General features: G+C 42.8%; 2 protein-coding genes across 3 annotated transcripts; both read left to right on the forward strand.

The window, feature by feature from the left end:
* Positions 1 to 377: 377 nt before the first annotated feature.
* Positions 378 to 9,253, forward strand: rcbtb2 (regulator of chromosome condensation (RCC1) and BTB (POZ) domain containing protein 2). Of its 2 annotated transcripts, none has more exons than XM_031863639.1 (12): positions 378 to 590; positions 1,589 to 1,723; positions 2,656 to 2,806; positions 3,136 to 3,302; positions 3,401 to 3,559; positions 3,950 to 4,057; positions 4,145 to 4,287; positions 4,612 to 4,802; positions 5,283 to 5,409; positions 7,263 to 7,402; positions 7,499 to 7,629; positions 7,728 to 9,253. In XM_031863639.1, the coding sequence occupies exons 2-12, from the start codon at positions 1,598 to 1,600 to the stop codon at positions 7,848 to 7,850; spliced, it is 1,566 nt and encodes a 521-aa protein (XP_031719499.1). In that variant the 5' UTR covers positions 378 to 590; positions 1,589 to 1,597; the 3' UTR covers positions 7,851 to 9,253. The 2 variants fall into 2 exon arrangements, with proteins under 2 accessions (XP_031719499.1, XP_031719498.1); XM_031863638.1 differs by having other exon boundaries at positions 7,744 to 9,253.
* Positions 9,254 to 14,946: 5,693 nt separating this feature from the next.
* lpar6a (lysophosphatidic acid receptor 6a) lies at positions 14,947 to 17,937 on the forward strand. Its single transcript, XM_031863721.1, has one exon. It carries the CDS (start codon positions 16,221 to 16,223, stop codon positions 17,319 to 17,321), a length of 1,101 nt encoding a protein of 366 aa, XP_031719581.1. The 5' UTR covers positions 14,947 to 16,220; the 3' UTR covers positions 17,322 to 17,937.
* The last annotated feature ends 5,972 nt before the right edge of the window (positions 17,938 to 23,909 follow it).

Genomic DNA, 23,909 nt, shown 5'->3' on the forward strand with positions numbered 1-23,909 from the left:
ATCCCCTAAATCAAATCTTTATTTAATCAGGGTTGAAAAAGTTTCAATTTGCTCCAATACAATACAAAATTATAATACAATAACTTTATTTACTTGCAATTTTTTTGATTTGTTTTATGGATTGAATACCTCGTTTTCACCCATTTTTGATTTTCAAATCAAACTGATAAAGTATTGGAGCTCTAATTAGAAAAGACATTTGTTATATTTGCTTCGCACTTTTTGTATACAGATAGCTGCGTCACAAAACACGATTTAAATGTTACAACTAGCTTTAAATTACTAATAGATGGTTATGATATATTTTGCCCATAACAAACGCCAGAATGTCCCATCTCCGACTTTCGTGAACGCACCATTTTACTACAGGAAGTACAGCGGTGTGTTTTTGTCAGTCGGCGGTGCAGCGATCAGAGCTAAACTATAACGAGGTGACAACTGATGTGAGGAGAGATCCATAACAGACTGCCGAGATGACTCCACCTGCAACCTGATTGGCCAATATGTTGTCGGACAACTTGTCAATGTTTCACTGCTCAGTGATTAGAAAACAACACCGCGGGAGAAACACTAGCTAGGACAACAGCAAGGTAAGCTTAACGTCAGCTGTTCCCAGCAGCAACATCGCTCCTTACGATAAATAGCTTGACAGTTTTGTGTTGGGCAGTTTGATAGTCAGGGCACCAATAATGCTAGATGCACATTAGCAACTTTTTTATGTTTTAAGTTGGAAAACCCAGGATGCAACAAAACACGCCCCGTTACTTTAGCGTTGTTTGTGTGCATCCTCTTTGGCGTTTCCTAATCTTAAGTGTTGGACATCTCCTAAAAGCCGTGTGTAGGCTTACTGCAGTTTGGGAGGGGTGGTGTTCACGAGGTCTGGGTTCATGCTATTGATCATTGAGAGACGCAGATATGCAATGCTCACTTTGAAGTTTCTTAATTATTATAAAGAGTCGAATTTTGCGCACTTGGCACTTGTGAATCAGCTGAGAATTACTCCATCATATTACCGCTAGTGTTTTTTCTTCTTTTCTTTACCAGTGATCTTTTATTATGAGCATGTATTGATCCTGGAGTCAAGATGATAATAAGCTCCATTACATACGTATCGCATACATACCACCCTGAGAACATTGATGATATAAATTCAAAAGAAGAGTGCATCCTTCACATCTGACTTCGTTTCCTTTGTACTGGAAAGTATTGCATCAGGCTGTAGATCTGGTGGCATAACCTGGACTTCACTCCTGACAGTAAACGCACTGTTAATGAGGTTACCTCGGTTAACAGGCATACATGTTTTAATCTGTCTACAAAAGTGGATTTAGTGCCCACTTGCTGTCTGCGTTGGGCACTTTTGAGACATGGATAACCTCCTCTCAGCTTTTATTTCATGCATTGGTTGCTACAGGCTGGACAATACTTAATTCATAGTTTAAAGTAGTCACAGTTTGGCATATTTATTAAATAATTTACAATTTACAAATAACAGCACTAGGAATTTGTGTGCATTGAAGATTTAATTAAAATCTATGGATGCCTCGTATTCACATTTGTCTAACTGTGTTTTCTCTTCATTTCACAGCTGAGCAGTATGCTGGACGTGGGGAAGTGGCCCATGTTTGCGCTCCTTCCTCCTGAGGAGCTACGGCTTATTCGGCAGGCTTGTGTCTTTGGCAGTGCTGCAAATGAAGCCCTCTATGTCACAGTTAATGATGAGGTAACACTTTGGCTTTAAGCCCGGGTGCTGTAATCCTCCTGTTTACGTGAAGATGTGTTGCTGATAGACCTAATCTACTCTCATAACAGATTGGTGTGATTATTGACGATTTTAGAAGTGGACATGAAAAGTGTTGCAGGCCTCGGTCTCTGTGGTTGATGCTGCTTGCAGTTCCAGGTACAGAGATAAGCAGATAGAACGAGGCTATCTTTAGCCTTACAGGCCTAATACCCGAGCAAGCTCCATTTTTATCCTGTGGAAAGGTAAAGGCCGTGTCCCGTCTTGCCACCCGTGCTCATTTGTTTGTCCCTGTGGCCCAAGCAGATTGTGTTTTCGGAGCAGTAACTGGTGGCGGAATATAAATTGTATATTTTGTTGGGTTTGCTTAAAATGGTAGGGTACATTGCAGTTAGTTCTTAAGTTTATATTATTTCTATAGAGCACACAAGTATTTCTGAAAACAAAATCTCACAAAAGATTACGTTTTGTTTGCAGGTGTAGTTTTACCTGTGTGTGAATAAGCACTGAAATGATTAGTCCATTAATTAATTAATGAATTAGTCAGTTGACACAAAGTCAAAATCTCTGCATTTCAAACTTTCTGACATTTTGGAGACACAATTGATCAAAAACATAATAATAATAGCAGTAGTGTAAATATAATTAGTTGCTGGCTAGTTGCATATTTAAGAATTCAAGTGGGGACAGTTAAAATATATTTGAACATTTAATTTACTGTGAAATGACTTGTCACACTTTTGACTCTTCTATAACTACAAATCATAAATATAATACAAAGTTTTGATGTTATTCGGCATCTTCCCAGTATGTTGTCTCAGCAAATATTTTTGTATTTGCTGTGGTGTCCGTATATATAACAGGATGTGTCATTTTATTTATATTGGTACCATTTCATCAGTGACCTTTTGCAGGTCTTTGCTCTGGGCACCAACTGCAGCGGCTGTTTAGGCCTCGGAGACCTTCAAAGCACGATAGAGCCGCGCCGGATTGATGTCTTGTGTGGAAAGAAGATCGTGTCCCTAAGCTATGGAACGGGACCACATGTGGTTATCACTACTGCAGGTAATCCAGTCCAGAAAAGCTGTGTTTGTCCCTGAGGGGTGCACGGGTATGACATCACAAACAACAAGACGATGCATGCAAATGTCTAGAATCTGGTTTTATGTCAATGCTGCCAGTACACTATCAAAAATCCCCCAATTAGAACAAAACAGAGCTAAATATATTCATAGTAGATTATTAGAGTCTAATAACTTGTATTCATATGAGTATAACCTGAATACTTTCTATCCTGCTGCCTTTAAATCATGTGAAGTCGACTGCTTCTCATCTAATGATAAAATATTAACCATCGAGGCAACATGAGTGAAAGTTTGCCTGCTGCTCCGTAGACGGAGAGGTGTTTGCTTGGGGCCATAACGGCTACAGCCAGCTGGGCAATGGCACCACCAACCATGGACTGACCCCCGCCTTGGTTTCCACCAACCTCCTCAGCAAGAGAGTGACAGAGGTGGCCTGTGGCTCCCACCACACTATTGCCCTCACGACTGATGGAGAGGTAACCTGTCACCGGTTGTGTCCTCTCGCGAGTTTCTTCTCTGCTTCATCATCTGCGTGTGTCTCGGTGTGACGGTGAGCGTTTCTCTCTGCGTTCAGGTGTTCGCATGGGGTTACAACAACTCGGGCCAAGTAGGTTCGGGGTCTACGGCCAACCAGCCGACACCACGGCGGGTTAGCAGCTGCCTGCAGAACAAAGTGGTGGTGAACATAGCCTGTGGTCAGCTCTGCTCTATGGCTGTACTGGACAACGGAGAGGTAACGGGTCACATCAGTCTGCATGAACAGCAAGCGAGTCAGAGCTACCAGTAGGTCAATTGATTGGCGGTGGGCATATTCCCTCTTATTTTGAAGGGGGTTGGCTAATGCAAACGTGTAACACACCTGAACACAGGACGGCATGGCTAATCATTTTATGTTCTTATGTATATATTTTTTAGAAACATACAGATTCATTAGAAGTTATGTTTTTCTCCACCAAGAAGACCGTGTTCATCTCAGAATGTATGCACTAAAAGATATATGCAGAATACATGCAGGTAAAAGCTAACAGAAACAGAAAACAATTAGCCCTAAACGTACATAAAACAACCAATGCCTTGATGTAGCTGTGTGCGTCGTCTAAATGTGTCCCCTGTGTGTCTGTAGATCTATGGTTGGGGCTACAATTGCAATGGACAGCTTGGTTTGGGCAACAATGGGAACCAGCAGACCCCATGCAGGATCGCTGCTCTGCAAGGTGTCAACGTCGTGCAGGTAAGAGCCGAGGGAGAGATGCAGCTCCAGTCTCCAGTTTTTGATGATTCATCTCTTAACATTTAGCTCAATCCCTTGCGTACACAGGTTGCCTGTGGATATGCGCACACGTTGGCACTCACAGACGAAGGGATGGTTTACACCTGGGGAGCCAACTCCTATGGGCAGTTGGGAACAGGCAACAAGAGTAACCAAGCTCTCCCCACCCTAATAAACACTGACAAGGAGAGGTTAGTACCTTGTCCAAAATTAGCACTAACACCTCCCCGCCACAACAACAGGTCACTGAGGGGCCCCATGACAAGATCCTCGGAGATTTAGCCGCTAAATGCCTCAAAGACATAAATAGTTTAACATTATAGTGTAAAAAAAAGACGTGATTTCCGACTCTAGAGAAGTATTAGAGAAGTAGCGCCCGTTGTAGAAATCTATTTGTCTAGGATAGAATGCCTCCGTTGCCTCTTTATGAGACGTATTTCCTCATACAACCTGCATGAGAAGGCTGTACATTAGTAGTATTTTAAGGTTTGACATTCAGTTTTTATTGCCACCAGAATGGTGGAGGTGGCTGCATGTCACACCAGCCACACGTCAGCTGCCAAGACGCAGAGCGGGCAGGTTCTGATGTGGGGTCAGTGTCGAGGTCAGGCTGTGGCCAGCCCCCACCTCACCCACTTCAGCAGCACAGACGACGTGTTTGCCTGCTTCGCCACGCCAGCGGTCACGTGGCACCTCCTCTCAGTAGGTAAGAGTGTTATGGGGAAATAGGTGTTTTTAAACAGAGCCCAAGACTCCCTATATCATCCTCAATAGTTGACATTGTCCCATTTACCCCCCCGATACTGTGGGCCATAGGTACACATTCCTGGAAGCGCTTTAAGAAATAAACAGGACAGTCTGTTTCCTGTGCACATCAAACAGACATGTGTTTACCGACTGATGTCTTTTGAACTCCGCTCAAACTGAGGAGCAGGAACATTTCACTCTGAGAGCTTTCTTTTTTTTGTTTACACTGCATTTTGTGATGCAGTGTAATCTGCTCAACTAGCAAAGCCACTGAAATCATCGGCGCTCTCATGAGTGCAATCTGTTTCTGTCCGTCACCTGTTCAACTGAAGAGCAAGTGTGCCGGAGAGAGTCGTATCTATAGGCTCATGAAACATTTAGTTATTTACTCGTTCCTAAAGTAAGAACTCACTTTTCTTTGTTTGTTTGTGTTTCCCAGATGGCGATGACTACCTGACCGTTGCCCAGTCTCTGAAGAGGGAGTTTGACAGCCCAGAGATTTCCGACCTTAAGTTCTTGGTTGACGGGAAGTGTATCCATGTTCACAAAGCGCTGCTGAAAATCAGGTACAGAAAACAAGGACCCACTTTTTAGTTTTTGCAACTTCATATTGTTTTTTTGCTTTTTTTTTTTAATGGTATTTTTTAGTGCAACATTGCCTCCTTAAACATGTATTTACAAGTCCAGCAAATCAAAACAACACAGTTCCCATTTATTCTGTGTCTGCTAAGGGGTACAATTTAGTTTAGACTGTCTTCTTAATTTGGTTCTTATTTGCACAAATTAAGAATGACTTTTGGATGCACGTAATCATCCTTTGTCTCCAGGTTCTCCTCTCTGATGTTGGGCCTCTTTACTCATTTTCTTCTTTGCTTGACTCCGTTTTTAAGAGATGATTTTCCTTTCTTACTCACCAGAGCATCGTGCTTCTCCATCATGACTTTCATATTGGTCACATGAGTCTATTTTTCACATTTGGAGGTTGTGTTTGGTCATGAGTAATAGAGGTGCTTGGTATGCCACAGTGGGATTTTCAGAGGAACAGAAACACGCTTTGATGTTGCAGAATTACGTGCTTGTTAATTACGGAAACATAAAATCAAGAGGAAGAAATCATTTTGTTAATCGTGCAGCCATCATGACAGCAAACACACTGGCCTTCCTATGATAATGGCTTCAACATATACCGAGCCAATGCTGCGTTGCCTGTGTTTAAACTCCGTTCGACAGTGTTTCCTCATCTTTCCTGTTAATGTCACGGGGAAGCAAAGGCAGACCTATTGTTTCCTGCTTGTCTTTTTATAACCAAAGCCTCTGCGTTGCAGTCACTTGCTCTTTTGCACCGTCAGTAGGAAGGAGCCAGACTGTCTGCGACGTCGCCCCTCGCGCCAACACGCTCACACGCAGCTGTATGCAAACCGAGCCAGACGCGTGCTTTGGCGAGATCACATGCAAATGACACGCTTATGAGATGCACTTCGAGAATGAAGATTCAGTTTTTTGCTCAACCGCGTCCTGAGACGAAATGATAGGTGTGGGTGGGGGGGGTGTTTTGAGCCAGTAGAGTTTAGCAGCGAGGGAAAATGGTAATCAGTATTTATAATGCAGAGGACTAGAAGGAAATATACTGTGGGCTGTAGTTGTTGGCAAAGTGCTTCAGCTTTGCTGCAGGAAGTATGCATTAAGAGTGAGTTTTAACTTAGATTACAGGAATACATTTCCTTTTTACTCTGACATTACAATGTTACAGTAACATTTTCAGTATATTACCTATAGCTGTTTCTACATACTTATTTTAAACTCTTGGGGTAGTGCTGGGATTCAGATATAATGCTGTGGAAGAGGAAACACGATTTACATAAAATTCAGACAAGTTGTGAACTAGAAATAGAGATATATTAACTTTTATTTCCATATTTCCTTATCTACTAATCACATATACTTCACGTTCCTACTGAATGATGCTGTAGTGTTTCAGATTTTTACAAGTATTGTTCCTTCTTGATTGGCAGTTTATTCATATAGTCGGCCCATTTATTTCCATACAGTATGAACGTTAACTATGACATGCTTGCTTGAGCTGTGTGACTGATCGCAGCAAACCTTGAATCTCATTATTGTTTTTCCGGCAAATTTAATTTCATTGGGTGGTAATGCAATTTGCTGCAAGTGCAGACTGCACTGCGCCAGCTCACAATGATGCTATAACTTTGGCAACAGGTCAGTGTAAACCGTGGTGTGCCTTCTGGGAGACTAGGATATTGTTTTTTTAATTACTACCGCGTGATAGTGATTCTTGCGGCAGTAATTCAAACTGCTGTCAAGCACACGTTCATTACAAAACACATTACTCTCTAAATCCCTGGTGTGGTATCTTTTACGTCACCGGAGCAGTCCGATCCTTTTCTCCCATCTCCAGGTGTGAGCATTTCCGTGCACTGCTGAATGAAACCGATGAGGATGCCATAGAAGTCCACCAGTTCTCATACCTGGTGTACCGAGCCTTTCTGGAGTACCTCTACACGGACACCATCAACCTGCCACCAGAGGATGCTATTGGTACGCCCGCACAAGGACCACAGTCCTTTACACACTGAAAGGTCTGTGCAGAAGTCCCTAACCGCGCTCACCTGTGTGTTGCTCTCCCGTGTGCAGGCTTGCTGGACTTGGCCACGTACTATCGAGAGACCCGGCTGAAGAGGCTGTGCCAGGAAACCATCAAGAGAGGCATTTCTGAGGAGAACGCCATCACTCTGCTCTCTGCCGCTGTCAAGTATGAGGCGCGGGTAAGCTCATAGCCCCCTGGCACACAGTCAAACACCGTGGGGGGGGGGGGCCTTCTCAAGTAGCTAGTCAGTTATACTCCTCAGCACTGACCAGACAGCCCTCTTCATTTTTAGGACCTGGAGGAGTTCTGCTTCAAGTTTTGCGTCAACCACCTAACGGCTGTCACGCAGACCCAGGCCTTTGCGGACATGGACCACGACCTGCTCAAGAACTTCATTAGCAAAGCCAGCCGCTACGGGGCCTTCAAGAACTGACTAGAGGGCCCCCGTAGCGACGGACTCGACGTGATGCGGTCTCGGTTCACTGAGGCCCTGAGAGTCGACCCTAGCCCAAAGTAAACACCAGGCTGATGAGCGCTTCAATGTCGCTGGGGATGTTAACACTGGAGATGCAAATTGCTTTAGGTTCCGCCCTCTAACTGATGCGTCCGTGTGTTGCTGCCCTAAAACTATCCCAAACACAATAGCTGCTCGGGGCGTAAATATTGGGTGTCCCCACTCACTCAGTCACGAGCCAACAGTGCAGAGGCACGAATAGAAAGTGGTCTTTGTGTCATTGACAATAGGCTGGGCTACTAACTGGAGGTGTCTGATTGGTTTGATCAACAGACGGATGGGGTGCCTCATTACAGCCAGCTCAGACACAATGCCTGGAAACGCTGCTCGCTATTCATTGCATTACAAGGGGTTTGGCGTTTGAGGTGTGGGACAAATTATCAATGCGCATATCGCACTGTAGCCATGAATTGAGCCTTCAAGTTGTGCTGCTTTTCTGTGAAGCCTTGATTCTCCAACACCCTGGATTGAGAAGTAGTGTTTAATGAGGAAAAACACAAGCGCTTCTTCTTTTTGAGAAAACTTGTGATGGACACCCCTTTTTTTTTTTTTTTTTTTTCCTTCTTCTTCTAAACAGCTGTAGCTTGTATCTGGTCAATGATACCATCTGTTCTCTTGCATAACTTCATTTTGCCATTTTGTTTTATATTGTAAGTGTTCACCTTTGCCATCCAAGCTTATGGTTACTGATTGATGTCGACTGACATTTGCACTGTTTTGCTGTCGACAGTTGGCAGACAGGTGCAGTCGGTTACACTCGGTGTGCAGCCGCAAACAGTGTCTGACTCACAGGAGCATATTGAGTCCTGTGTAGCCTGTGGGTGATGTCACACTGTAGGTGCAGCTGATTTTACAGATGTTTCATTTGCAATTTGCTATGTTTACAAATGTTTTTTTTAATTTTATTATCATTGTCTGTATGTTGGCAGCAACATTCTGGATCTTTTTACAAGTCTTGCTGTGTGTCAGTCCCCCGGTAGAACCTTGTGGGAACTAAATAGTGCCGGCTTGGTGGAATCGCCAACTGACTGTTAAATATAAGACCACAAGGTCTTTAAACGTAGTCACCAGATAATTCACCAGATACATCTAACTAGAAATGTAACAAAACGCTCCTACTTTTAACAAGCCAATTATTGTATTTTGTTTTTGTGGAATATTTTGATAATTACTAAAGAAAATGCCTGTGTGTTCTCATTTTGTATGGAAAAAAATGCTGTAATCTGCTGACAGTGACACAAAGGGTAACATTTGTAATTTGAAATATATTAAATTGAGTAACTATGAACTTTGACGTATGTATGTGTTATTGCTGTAATTGGTTGTCTGTCTCTGGTGGAATATTTTGCAGCCTCCACAAATATGCATACCCGGTGTTTAAATACTTTATCACATGTATTTTTAGCTACAAACACATTACTGTGAGAACCTTGTGATTAACCAGTAGCAGCTCTAAGACATCGGGGGGCAGTTTGTTTCACTTGAAGATCTTTTCATACTTCTGCATGTTTGTGCCTGCAGAGTACCTGCAGAGTACCCAAAGGTAGAGGTAGAGATTTTCACACCTGCTTCACTCTGCTACCAAATGCTTCTACCAAAGAAATCAAATTCTTCAAAATCAAAAGATTCAGGGCGTGGTCGGAAGCACAGGGACACCGTACAAGATGTGGCAATCTAATATCGTGGTGTGTAGTACATATTGAATTTGGGAATATATTTTTTCTCAGAATCTGGCAAATAATTTGATTTCTTACTGTCTCAACAAAACATTATAAGCTTCATAGTGTGCTGACCCCTAACAGACAGCATGTTTGGAAATATCGTGATGAAAGCCAGATCAGCAGCTCAAGGATGATAATTCAGTTTCTCCGTTCCAGCTAATGGCTGCTCCCAAAACAAATGATGTTAGGTTTATGTGCACCTGGCTTTGAGGATAACGCCCACTGTGATCCACAGTGTATAAGACTTATTTGGTGTAAGGCTGTCTGCTGCTTTTGGCTTTGTATTTGCTTTAACGTTGCATTACAGTTGCCAGAAAACATACATGTTACGTGTCTCTTATGGAAAGGGGCCTTTTAACAGTATAGAGTGCAGAATTAGGCTGTCAGTCGAGTTAATATGTTGTTGTATGGATGAAGTCTCAGACTAAACATATGTACATTGTCACAGAAAATGACTCAACGTAGCTGACACGCAAGTTAAACGGTTTCACAAGAGAATGAGGAACTGCACTCGGCTGCCAACGGTAACTGGCACTCTGCCACAAACAAACCCCGCCGACACTGCGACAGAAATGCGATACATCATGGATTCATTTGATCCCAATAAAGCCCTTTGGCTTTCCTAAAAAACATATAAGAAGAATTCTGATCTCTTACTTGATTGGAAAATGACTTTGACTGCATTCAAAATGTAACTATTCAGAGCCACGTGAATTGATGTGTAAGAAGCATTTAAATGTTCCCGGTCGGGATGGAGTTCATTTTATAATATTTTATAAGATGGTCTTACATGATGTACGTAAAATCTTGATCTGCAAAGGCCCTAAAGCCACCAGACAATATGCAGTTGAGAAAAACTATTTCCCTCTGTAATGTAGAAGTAAAAGTATGTCACAAAAGATGGCTGTACTCAACTACCTCAAAATTGTACTGCAATGAGTAAGCTTACCACCAACTTAATTTTCTATAATTCGAGATCAAGAATCACCTAGAACTTCTGCTTAGAGGTAGTTCAGTCTGGGCTAAATGTCAAGCATCCTCTGTGTTGACAGGAAGTTGTAGGTTTGATAGAAGAGTTGCACCTCTTCTGGTTTATACACGTTGGTAACTTTGCTCTCTCTCAGGGCCAGCTCGGGTCGGCTGTGTGGTTAGCTGCTCTACTCACTGCTGCTTGTGATAACAACACCGCATCTAGTTTCTGGCTGTAATAGTGTGTTAGTTTTTTTTTTGAGTCTCATGCAACAGTTTCTGTGAAATCTGTAATCGAACATCGACTGGCTTCTCTTTCCCCTCCTAAACACCTCTCTACATTGCTACTCAAGCATGCAGTACGGCTTGTTTTACCCTCGAGACAACATTAACATCAGTGGTCTCACAGTCGGCTCTCTCAGGATGACATTATGTAGTAAAACATGTACATATAGCAGGAGAATGAAGTGGCATCTGGATGGCTATTTCCGGTGAAGAATTGCTCGAACACGCCGAGCTTCATCCAGAAAATGGAAACAACAGTCGAGGTCTTTAGATTCCAAACATGGTGTTCGGGCTAGCGGTGCCAGGAGGCCGGACGACCCCGTTCATGTTTGTTTGAAGTGAAGCAGAGCTTAACTAAAGACTTTCCGTCTAAGGTGCATGCCATTTACTTACATGCAACACTACATGATGAATCTAAGGCACAAATATTGTAGGTCATGCTTTATAATAAGCTACTCGGCATGCAAAATCACTAGTTACTGATTCCCAAACCACTTTACCTACCCATAGTAAATATAGCCTGAAAATGAGTTAGTTTAGTGCTGTTGGTGGTTTAGTTGTCGGGGCTTTGGAGCTACAGAGACTGTCAAGAAGAAGTTTTTGTCTACTCGGTGTAGACAAAAAGTTGTCTACACCGAGTAGATAAGACATGTGGTAAAAAGGCTTTTTATACTACTGTATATGCAGTCAGTGGTTTCAGTGATGGAGAGTGAAGTATTTGTGGGTGAGGAGTATTTGTTTTACAAAACAGTCAAAAGCTTGAGGCTGATAAGGCAGTGTGGGAGAGCACCAGCAGCACACGCTTTTCTTCTGTGTGTTTATATTTCAAATGTCAAGACAAAAAAATGTGACCGTAGGTGCAACTGATAAAGATGATAAAGTTAGAATTCTCACTGTCATGAAAAGCTTTATTCAATGTGTTGAAATCCGGAGAAGGGTATTACAGCCTCACTGATGGCACATCTGTTCCCTTTTGTGCCTTCTCTGGACATTTTAAAGCTTTTAGTCTCTTTGGTGAAACAGTTTTATTTTCTATTCTTGATGATTGTAGATGTGTCAGTGTGGCAGTCCTGAAACACTCCCTCGGCCTCAGCGGTTCGTGTACAAACTAGTTCTGTTGGTTTGTGGCCGTTTCGCTCGTCATTTGTTTATTTGTTTCGCCACCACAACTTTTGTGCGGCCTCTGTTTCCAAGGTGAACGTGAGGGAATGAGCCGAAAAGCCCTTTGAGTCGCAGTGAAGCTGTCCGTGGTCCAGCCAATGTCTAACTTTGCCAAGTTAGACATTTGTTCAGCAGTTTTCATTTGGGTTGCTCATTTTTCGTATTGCAGGATGTGTTATTTTAGATCTTCTTCAAGAGGTGGGATTAAATCATTGTTTTGAAAGTCATGTGGGAGTGTCAAGTCTTAAATCTCCTAAATCCCAAAGTTGAGCCCCAAATCCAACCTATTTGGGGTTTAGAGTCCAAAACAAGTCCTTGTGTTTCATCAAATGTGATGACATTTTATATTGTGACACACAACCTCATATTATTTAGCTAATAGTAATATTGTCATTACTATTTATTTACTGACAGGGTACACTGGGTGTGTTTTTTTCCATGCTGTGCCAAAAACGAATTCTAGTTGCCTGCCCATTAAAGTGAAGTGAAGTCAAGTAACTAATAGATTTCTGTTTAAATTAATAATTCAACATTTTAGGAAGTGCTGTCATTCCCTTTCTAGCTGAGAGTTCGATGAGAAGATTAACTCTACTCTTCCATTATGTACGTAAAGCTACCGCTTCGACCCAGTTAGCTTAGCTTAGCACAGAGAGAGGAAACAGAGAGAAGCAGCTAGCCTGGCTCTGTCCAGAGGTAACCTCACTAACACCAGCAGCATAAACAATACATTCCCCCCCTTTGACTAATATCAAAGCGGTTACCCGTTGACTGCAGGTTAACCATATTTTAGCACATTTCCTCTTACAGTTCTGGTCTACGACACGTTTATCCAGTTATTGGTGTCCTGACCAAAATGTGCTCCAGGCTTCTGTTCAGTAGAACCAGTGAGCTAAGTGTAGTCATTCTCTAAAACAGGTTTCAAAGCGTGGGTGTGTATCAGAAGTGTAATATTAAGGTTCAGTCTACATTGAGTAACAAACCTTAAGTGTGAAGTCACATTCCTGCTGCATTCTTTTAACGATATTTGTGATGTTTGAAGACCGTCTCTGATTATCTTTACACAACAGTTATTCTGTCACCTGCTATCTTTCTCGTGCCTTTTTTTCCTTTCTATTTTAAAAGCCTTCAGTCTTGGCCTTGGAGGTGCCAGACAGTTTCCTGGCATTGTGAGAAATGTACCAGTCAAGGGATTTCAGGCACATGTTTTTGTTTAGCGACCGCACACTCGCATGTGAAGAGCTTGTTTTTATGTGCTGGATGGAACTATTTTGCGGGCGAAAGACAATAGTACAGGTTTTTCTATTTTTCTTGAACATTTCATTCTAGCCTTGATGGTGTTTATTTTGCGGTGGAGCGACAAAGAGAGGCACAGTGGCCATAAAACACCCACCATCTCTTTGATTCTCTGCAAGATTTCCCTTCATTTGTTTGGCTATTGTTGGTAACTCTGTGAAGTCAAAATGAACCGCTGTGGAATTAGTGCCATGTAGCTCAACTAGAGCACATACGCTTGTATCACTGGAGTCAGTTACAAGTGGGGAACCGCTGGATAAGTTCCCCCATGTCTGCATGGTTTTTTGTTAGAGATGCACTTGTTTTAGCTGCAGGACACACATTCGTTTACAGACGGGAAAACCCCCAGTAGGTAATATACGTACATCCCATTTGACACAGTTACAGTCACCCACCAGAAACACACTCAAACAGTTTAAAGTATTCGCTCACCGCGCTGCCTATCACAAAGCTGAGAGCACTTTCAAGTTGTCTGAGACTAATTATTGATAAACTTCACATTCCTCCCTGCTAAGCTACTTCACTCGCAACAAAGGCCTCAATGTTTTTACTGGCTGCCAAGTGGGGAGTTTCTACTAAAGGAGAACTTGAATGCTTTTTTCGCAACGCATGTGAAGAGAAAGCTGTGGGCATGGGCCGACACGGGCGCCTGAAAAACCACTGAGTAGAGAAAGCTTTCTATTCCGTCTCTATGTCCCCTTGCAGAATAAAACAGTGCTTCTTTAGCAGAGCTGCTGCCCACACAGGCTGTCAAAAACAACAAGGAGACAGTTCAATTCTGGTGCTCCACCCATCAGACCTGTGGGAGGCCTTCATCCCCTGCAATTACAGAGGTTTGGTGAACTTCTCAGGCATGTTTGACCTCCTGTCTTTATTGACAGCTTGACTTATGAGGAAAAACAAATCAATCAGCAATCCAGGAATTAAATTGTCTCGATTGTTTCGTTACATTTCTCTCATGCTTTACAGAGATGAAGTATTCAGAGTCTTTATTTAAGTAGAAGAAGCAACACCTCAACATAGAAATACTCCCTTACAAGTCCTGCATTCAGGATGCTACGTTAGGTAATAGCAGTAAAATATACTTAAAGCGTCAGAAGTAAATGTACTTGTTGTGCAAAACAATGGCTCCTGACAGTTTTCTATTATTACAGTATCATATTATTGGACTTTTACTACTGTAAGCAGCATTTTATGATGCAGCTAGTTGAGATGGAGCTCATTTTAATTGAGATATAATTATAAAAATTTAATAATATAGGTGATATAATAATGTATAGTCTTCAAAGTAATTCGTAATTAGAGACGCTAAGTAAATGTAATAAAGTAGAAGTAAAAGTAGAAGTATAAAGTAGTATTTGAATAAATGTACTTATAGGTACATTCCACCACAGATGCTGTAAGGGGTTGTACGGGGTTTAAGAAGTCACAAAATCATGAATAAATACATTAAGAGGCCTTTTATCGTCACTCAGTACACCACAGCTTAGAGTCAGAGCTGGTCTTTTTATATGATTAAGTTATGTTTCAACTCCAATACAGCTCGAAGCACTTGTTCTGCTTTAATATCTAAAAATGTTTTGATATTTCTTGGCCCTATAAAGGCACACTTTTAAACTCTACTTGATACAGAATATTGCTCAATAATAAGCTCAATATTGGTGGTATTACATTTAATATTGCCATTTGTTTAACTTTTGCTCTCTCACTGCTCAAGTAAGAATAGTTTAAAACATTTCTATAAATATTTATTTCATTTACATTTATTGATGTATCAACATGTGTTTATATTGACAGTATTCCAGCATGTGTTGTAAACTTTCAATGAATTCCCTCACCATGCGGGGTGGTTGATTCCTACTCCCAACTGTAGAGCAGACAAAGGAGTAGGAGGAGTTAGATGGGAGGCAGTGGGAGGGCTCACCACAGCTGCTTTCCCTTCCAAAGTACAAAACCTGCCTGTGATACCGGCACAAAGGAGAAGAAGAGCTCTGTCTGAGTGTGATGCCTGCTGAGCAAAAGCTTGGGAGGCTGTCAGAGTGAGAGAGACATACGGGGGAAGGAGAAGTAGACCTACTGAGGGACTCAGTCAGGTAGCAAGAGAAAGAAAGAAGAGGGAACCAGTGAGACACTCACATTGTGACACACTCAAATCTCCAGAGCTCGTCTGAATGAGCCTGGTGGTTTGTAGTGAGGACCTTGTGAGAGAGGAGGAAAGCTAACAACAACTTTGCTGCTTTGGAACTGAAAAGGACAAAACAAAAATACAGGACTGAGTTTTGACAAAGAGAAAGGATTTTGCCATGTGGACATCTCTCTGTGTGGGCCCTGAATGTGGATTTACCATCATTTCTTTTGTGGACTCAGCGGCTCCTGCTTATTGAGGACGTCTTGAGTGAAAAGGCGACGCATTTTGTGTGGACTGATCCATGTGAGTAAGTGAAGCTCAGTCTGCAACTTGTGGGCTGCAGCCTGAGACAGGACAGGACAGGGGGAGGGGAGGACGCTCCTGCCTGAGTCTCTCTATCCTCTGGGAGGGGGTCTTTTCAATATGAGGTAACCCCCATGATAGCTACATCCAGATAGGGTCTCATGTTGACCATGTGCAGCAGTGCTCTCTAACATGGGGCAGTCATGTTGGAAAGAAACCTTTGTACCAATGGCCTGAATTATCAGATGACAGAGTGTCTTTTAATGTGTCCTGGTTTAGGACTGTTCTGTGCTTTACTCTCCATTCATGGTGAATTCATTGTACAGGGCAGCCCTTTCATTATATAGCCATTACATAACAGACACCCCTCGTCCGGCCACTCTTTGTCTCTCAGAATGTACAACAGTACCCTCCCTCCCGACAACTTCACCCAGCGCTGTGCTGAAAATATCTCAGCAAACAGCTCTACCTGTGAGAAGAACGATGGGTTCAAGTACCCGCTGTACAGCACCATCTTCAGCATCGTGTTTGTGGTGGGACTGATCACCAATGTTGTGTCCATTTACATATTCACCTGCTCCCTGAAGCTGCGGAACGAGACCACGACCTACATGATGAACCTGGTCGTGTCTGACCTGCTGTTTGTCTTCACGCTGCCTCTGAGGATCTTCTACTTCATCAACGGGAACTGGCCTTTCGGAAACACGCTCTGCAAGGTCTCCAACTCGCTCTTCTACACTAACATGTATGGCAGCATGCTCTTTCTCACCTGCATCAGCGTGGATCGCTTCCTAGCCATTGTCTACCCTTTTCGCTCGAGGGCTCTCCGGAACAAGCGCAACGCCAAGATAGTGTGCGTCGCCGTGTGGGTGTTGGTGCTCTCCGGGAGTCTCCCCACCGGATTCATGCTGGAGACCACCTCACGCGAAAACAACAAGACTAACGTCATTAAATGCTTCGAGAACTTCTCCTCCAAGCAGTGGAAAGCTCACCTGTCCAAGGTGGTGATATTCATAGAGACAGTGGGCTTCCTCATCCCGCTCCTACTCAACGTGTGTTGCTCCATCATGGTGCTGCAGACTCTGCGCCGGCCCCAGACCATCAATCGTGGGGGGAAGCTGAACAAAACAAAGATCCTGCGCATGATAATTGTGCACCTCTTCATTTTTTGCTTCTGCTTCATCCCCTACAATGTGAACTTGGTTTTCTACGCTTTGGTCCGCACTAACACTTTAAAAGGCTGCTTTGTGGAGTCAGTGGTGCGGACGATCTACCCGATAGCCCTCTGCATTGCTATATCCAACTGCTGCTTTGATCCCATTGTGTACTATTTCACCTCGGAGACTATCCAGAACTCCATCAAGAGGAAGTCTCAGGTGAACCGTTTGTATGACGTCAAGTTCTCTGAGGCGCTCCAGTCAGAAACAAGCTCCAACCTGCAGTGTAGCCTGCGGAACCTCAAAGCTAAAGTCTTCCACAATGAGTCGTCAGTGTGATGGCAGGGTTCCAACACACAACATGAACAATCCATCTTTCCTTAGAAAAATGAACCTCCTTCAGACAATGGGAAGGTTGTTTGTTTTTGGAGTGCTTTATGGAACACCTGCCAAAAGAGGTATTCTCTTCATCTCAGGGCAAATGTTTGGACTTGTCATTGACGGCCTCGGCTCTGCAGTATTATTGCTACATGCATCTGTGACTACTCATTATGACTACTCATTCATTTCACTTTCCTGTGGAGTATTTTGTAATTGTGTTAAGCACAATTACTCTGCATGTGATCATGAGGGGAATGTGATCCAGGAGGACAGTTATGATATTGATATTGAATGCTACTTGTGCCTGTATATTTGTAGATTTCTGTGGTAAGTTGTGGTGCTAACTTTAGATTAGCATCCATTAAATTAACATAAAGTTATATCAAGATATTGATTGTGCAGGGCTTCTTTTTTTAAATTGTGAATTTCAAATAATTCAAAAGAAGTGCCTTTTTTGTTCTTGCACCATTTCATTATCGCCTATGTCTTTATTGACCATTAAATGCACTGACACAGAATTTCACATACTGCACTCATGCCACAGTAATGAATAAAAGTCATGTACTGTTTAAAACAATTGCACCTGAAACCTTTTTTTGTCATTTGAATGAAGAAGATGCTATCTTTTGATGCTGGAATAGGAATGATTTAAATGTTGAACTTGGACCTAATGGACCAAAATTACATGTTGGTACAATATGTTTGTTTACAACATTAAACCTTATGACCGTTTGCACAAGTCAGGTGAAGATTGTAGCAGTGGCGTAAGGTAGTTAGGGGCCTCAGTGCATACTAATATGCCGAGCTCTAGTGCACACTAGCTACCAGTTATGAAGCATTGCTACAGGGGCTATGATGTTTGTGCCGAATGCAAATGCGGTGGCAAATAAGTGGAAGTAGAAATTTGGATGGAGTAAGTGAGTCTGACTCCCACTGGGGGGGGGGGGGGCAGCTTCCTGTGTGGCAATCAGCGGTGAAGGAGAGGAAGTCGTTATTAATGGGAACTAATAAAAGCAGACTATTCACATTTTCGGCCAAACATTAAATAAATGTGTATGAGAGTGTGGTGTAAGAACCACCAGGTCTAAAACAGCATGTGTGCCATTCTGATGTCTGCTTAAACATAGTGAGCGGATCGGTTTGGTATGAGATAGGAGTGAAAGCAGTGCAGCATCTTTTATGTTTAACTTAACCTCGATAGGAATTCCATTTTATCTTCCTGAGACATTTTGTTTTCCTCCTCCACAAGGACATGCTGTTTTTACTGTCGTCCCTGAAGAGGCTGGTCTTTTGATCAACAGGGAATTCGAATTCAAACAGTCATGCGGCATAGTTTGAAAGAAATAGTTGCTGACAGCCTTATGAAAAAAGACATCAAATTTAAATTGAAATAGATTTCTATTTGCAGTTTGATCGGAAAAAAACATACGTGTGAGATATTTGTCCTGTTTGTGGTGATATGGCATCAGTGAGGAGTCAACACAGTGTGAGAGTGAAGAGCAAGAAAGCAACATGGTACTTTAGCTTTATTGACATAGCCTGAAGGTCAAGCAGCAGCACTTTATTCACACCCCACCTATAACTCTGGTTCTGGAGCCATGTGAGCGACTCAAGGACGGGGGTCAAAGACCCCGGCCGCTATGAAAACAAACAAGCACACTTTGACTCGGAGGCGGTTCGCGTCATCTGCGCTGGAAGCCATCTTCGTGCGAGTATAGCCGCGACTTGCCCACATGCTTACACTGAGCATCTTGAACTCGAGCTTGTCCATTTCAAGAGGATGTTTTGGTTTCACCACTCTGCGTGGATGAGTCAGGCCGTGGGTAGTAAGCACACACGACCGTTATCTGAACACAAGGTGTTCATGGCTGTTGTCGTCTGGGCCAAAGGTCAGGGCAGAGATAGAGGAGCAACCAGAAGAATTCGCAGTACAGCTGTAGTTGAGATATGTAAACTAAATGGAGGAAGTAAATACAGTTCTTACTGACTATAGCCACATTTACTCAGAAAAGAAACCAGCCCCTTCCTCATAAACGCTGACTGATGTAACTGCTAGATGTTTCCTAATTGTTCCCGCTTCACAGTGTTGCTTAAAACGCCAAGGACATGAAGTTGTGTATACCCTGAAGTCTTGTGGTTGTGTAAGCTCTCTGTATCAGGGATCGGACCCCCCCTCACGTGAGCCCAGCAGGCTGTCCTGCATACACAACAGTTATCTAATCAGCCTGACCTCTCCTTCACAGCGGGCTGCAGGGAGAGAAAACACAGACGCCACACTGCGTGTCATCACGTACACTGTGTTCCGCGTTGCTCTGGTCATTTCTAAGACGGGAGCGCGCATCAAAGCCTTCTCGTGCAGATCCGGGGATCTGGGAAATGTTATTGTGCGAGTGATGCGAAGAAACTATAAAACACTCGTAAAGATGTATTCTTCTAACATTACGACATTCAAAGGTTGACATCCAATGCTTTTATGTACTTAATAATAGGATTTTTGCATTGTTCAACCTTTAAGAATCTATCATAAAGTAATTTGTTTTAACTAACTGAAACAAAAACAACGTTTGTCTTCTGCAGGGTCATCACAGTCAGTGTCTCCCTCCAGGCCTTTCTCTTCCCCCTGTTGGTGAACCCAGCATGTTCTCTCCAATGAACCTCTTAATGGCTTCTTTGAAGTTCTGTCAGTCGCAACTGACCGAAGATCCTCTGGTGTGCTGAGCACTCGTGTCAGGAGTCATCTCCGCTGGGGCATTAACGAGGACCTCTCTCGGTCTGACGTGGGATCGTGGGTGAGGTCTTCACTCCACAGCTCCGGATCACATGACAAGGGCAGCGCCTGTCCCACTGAATGGCGCTCCGCAAAGGGTTAATCCACCGTGTTCCCAGTGCATGGCTCACAGGATGAATTTAAGAGGAAATGGCTGTCATTAGCCTGATACGGCCAAGTGCCCATTTAGAGATATGCAACATTTTCCCACAATTAGACCTACATTAGAATCACATTCCACATCTCTGGTATTTATAGTCCCAACTTGGTTTTTGGGTAAACAGGTATTATTATTGCTCGGTAAAACGTTTGTCACCCCCTGGGGAGTGAGGGGGGCAGATTGCTTACTGGGAAAGAAGAAGGCAATAAAAACACACAATGAGGGAGACAGAACATCGCATACCCATCAGGATGTGGTTTAACAAAAAAAAAAAAAAAAGGTTGTTGTGCTTGTGCTAGCACAACAACCTCACTCATTCTGAAATCTGAGGCAGCACTGAGCTAATAACTAGCGGTGGAATGGGCTCAGTGTCCGCAAGGAGGGAGGTAGGCTAAATAACTGCACCAACCAGTCCCATGTAATCCTCCTTAACTCCTTGTCGCCTCGGACCATAAACAGGCTTTATCAGTCCCTGGAGGAGTTATTTGACCAGATCAGCTGTTGGTCACATAACATCTTAGGAATGAAACAGAAAGCGCAGAGAGAACGTTGATGAAACATTCCCTTCATCTCGGTGCCGTGGTGTTTACAAAAAAAAGGTGCAGCGAACAGGAAAGCCAATGCTTGTCTCTATATGCATTTCAGCAACGCAGACAGGAAATTCAATTTGGGCATTTCAACTGCTTTTACACAAAGGGTGTGTGCACAAAGCCCGTTATTGTTCTTCCATCCATCGACTGGATGAGTCTTTACCTTCAGGCAAGAATTAGGAGCCTGTCTGTGCCATGCGTGACACATATAGAAACAAAGATCAGACAGAAGATGAGGTAACAAATACCAGGCCGATTTTGTCATTAGCAAACAAGATAATACCATGTGACTCTCCCTATGTGTCCCAGCTTGATCTGTGACTTTATGGGAATATGTGTTAACAAGTTCTGAAGAAATCCTTCCCATGAGTCCAGCTGGGAAAACTCCCACTGACACATGCTGTAGCACTCATTTCTCATTTTCCTGGAAACACAAGGTTGTCTCTACCCCTGAAATCTACAGATCCAACAGCACACACAATATTCTGCCTTTTGTTTCGGTCTGAGTGTTTCAGCCTGACTGGATCCAGTATTACAGTCTGTTGGAGAAAAAAAACAAAAAACGTCATGATTAGGTGTGTTCTGCTTGATGGGACAGGTTGGGCTCTCCTTAACTGGGAGTCCTTCCTCTGGGAACTCCTGTGGATTTGAACAATGTCTGGCCATCCAATGTGGACACATTAATCCTCCCCAGCAGCCACAGCTTCTAACCAGAGAGGACAGCCCACTGGTTCCACTGACAGCCTCATGAGAGAACGTAAAGGGTCACCGGGTCAAACCCAACAGCAGCCACATGTCCTATACATGCCCCCGTGTCACAGTACACAACATGAAAACTCACTCAAATGTTGTAAAACTTGCTTTGAGACAATGTAAAATGTGATACACTGCTACATGTAACATCACATTAATGCATTCATGAAAACTTAAATTGCATTTAAAACGATATTGTCAAACAGCATGAAAACGTATCTATGATTCTGAGTTTAGTGTATCACACTAACAGGTTCATATAGTTTTGGACTAATTTAAAGGGTCACACTGTCACAAAGTTACTATTTTGTTATTAGCTGCTGCCTTTTCTGTTCAGCTCTGAGAAATGCTGAATCCTTATCTGCATGTTCACCGTGCTATTGACATTGTAAAAGAAATACCTCAGATTTAAGCTCAACTGTACAGTCACCACATTAAGAGCCGATCAGCACAACTTGTAATGAAGCCTGAAAATGTAATGAACGTAATAAAGCCTGGAGTCCACCTATTAAGTTTTACACATGGGCTCCACTGAGCACATGGCAGGATTAGTGAAACCTGCGCCCCGCTAATGCTACAGTACAGGCTCAAAAACAAATGCCCGTAGCACACCCCGCAGCACAACCACACATAAAAGCTGACGCTTACAGGTCAGCCTTGAGGTCAGCATGTTCCCCATGAGGAATTTCCACAGACCACACAATACTTTCCCCTCTCCTCCTCAGCAGAATTCTGTCTCCTTTAACCACAGAAAATCACTCTTTAATTCCCCAATGAGGCGACGTCCTCGTGTTCTCAAACCCGCTGTTGTCTGAAAGCCACAGCTCTTACTGAGACTTAATCACGATTATGGTTTGCACCGTTATTTAAATTTGGGATTTGTCTCTCATGAAAGAAGATTGCTGGGTTGTGGCGTGACACGGGTGGACGGAAACGCGCTGCACTGACACAGAGGTGGTGGAAGTTTTGAGGGTGTGTGGTCAGGCTAAGGTTATTTGTTACAATGTTTCCAGAAACAAGAAGAATATCGTGTGTCACTTTGCGTTGGATCAGTTAAGGCTTTTATAATAACATTTTCTGAGTCATTTAACCGACATTTAAATTTGTAAATAAAATTCCTCAACACAGCATGGAAGGTAGGAACATTACGACTCACAGACATATGACTAGCACTTGTCCATCTTGGAAGCTTGAGCAAGATTCTAAACGCATCATTAAATGCCACCTGAATCTTTTTCATTTTGGCTTTACTACAGCTGCACCACAGGTGGGCTGTATACAGTGAAGTACAGTAGGCTCTGAAGAGAGCTGTTTTAACATCATCTGTATACATATGAAATTTACGTGCCAGCATATTAGCTTGAGCATACAATTTGCAACACTGCCGCTGCACATCGTCATCATCACTTAGGTCATTCCTGATGATGTGACCCAAATATTTCATTTTGTGCACCACATTTAGCTCTTGACCTCTCATAAAAAATGAGGGAAAATGTAGCTTCTGATCCTCCTTGGTTTTAGCAATCAAGATAACACTCTTTTTAGAGTTGAATTTGATATACTGCACGCCATACCGTGAGCAGACTCTGAGCAATTGCTGTAAACCAGCGCTATAAGGAGACAGGACCACTAAGTCATCAGCGTACATCAGATGGTTAACAAGACTTTCCCCCACCATACATCCTGTCCTACACTCTTTTAGTTTTTTCGAAAGATCATCCATATATAGATTAAAGAGCGCAGGTGACAGTATTCCACCTTGTCGGACGCCATTGGTCACTAAGGATGGTCATTATTGTGCATAATGTATGTATGCTAACAAGAACAGGAAAATGCTGAACAGAAATGTCAAAGATAGGTTTTTGGAGAAATGTAGGAACAATGTCACCTTTACCAGAGTCAGCTTTATTAACAAAGTACTGTACGTGTTCACATACAAGCAATTAGTTTAGTTTTTGTTGCTCTGAATGCACAAAAGACCAACAGCATGTTCCAACAAAACCTATAACCTGTCTATGCAATGACATCAGTACTGTGTACTAGCAATCATTCAAGCAGTACTTTGTAAAGGTGTCTTGTTGATTCTGGTAAGGCGTATACATAGTGCTTGTTAGCCATGACCAAAGCTAGTGAGCTACAACAACGCACCTGATCTGAAGTAGAGAGCACATCTTCTTCACATTTGATGAAAGATCAACAGTTGTCTTCTTTTGCTGGAACATATTCTTCTCCCTGGTGCTACACAGAACTGCTCTTTGAATATATATATATATATA

This window comes from Anarrhichthys ocellatus, unplaced genomic scaffold, assembly GCF_004355925.1.
Source record: "Anarrhichthys ocellatus isolate YVR2014 unplaced genomic scaffold, GSC_Weel_1.0 scaffold29, whole genome shotgun sequence".
Classification (NCBI taxonomy): Eukaryota; Metazoa; Chordata; class Actinopteri; order Perciformes; family Anarhichadidae; genus Anarrhichthys; species Anarrhichthys ocellatus.

What these genes read in the sequence shown, in the direction of transcription:
- rcbtb2 (XM_031863638.1), top strand. Translation starts at nt 1,598, where the DNA reads ATGCTGGACGTGGGGAAGTGGCCCATGTTTGCGCTCCTTCCTCCTGAG. An exon ending in CCCTCACGACTGATGGAGAG is followed by an intron (nt 3,303 to 3,400) that starts GTAACCTGTCAC and finishes CTCTGCGTTCAG; the next exon opens with GTGTTCGCATGGGGTTACAA. An exon ending in GTGGCACCTCCTCTCAGTAG is followed by an intron (nt 4,803 to 5,282) that starts GTAAGAGTGTTA and finishes TGTGTTTCCCAG; the next exon opens with ATGGCGATGACTACCTGACC.
- lpar6a (XM_031863721.1), top strand. Translation starts at nt 16,221, where the DNA reads ATGTACAACAGTACCCTCCCTCCCGACAACTTCACCCAGCGCTGTGCT.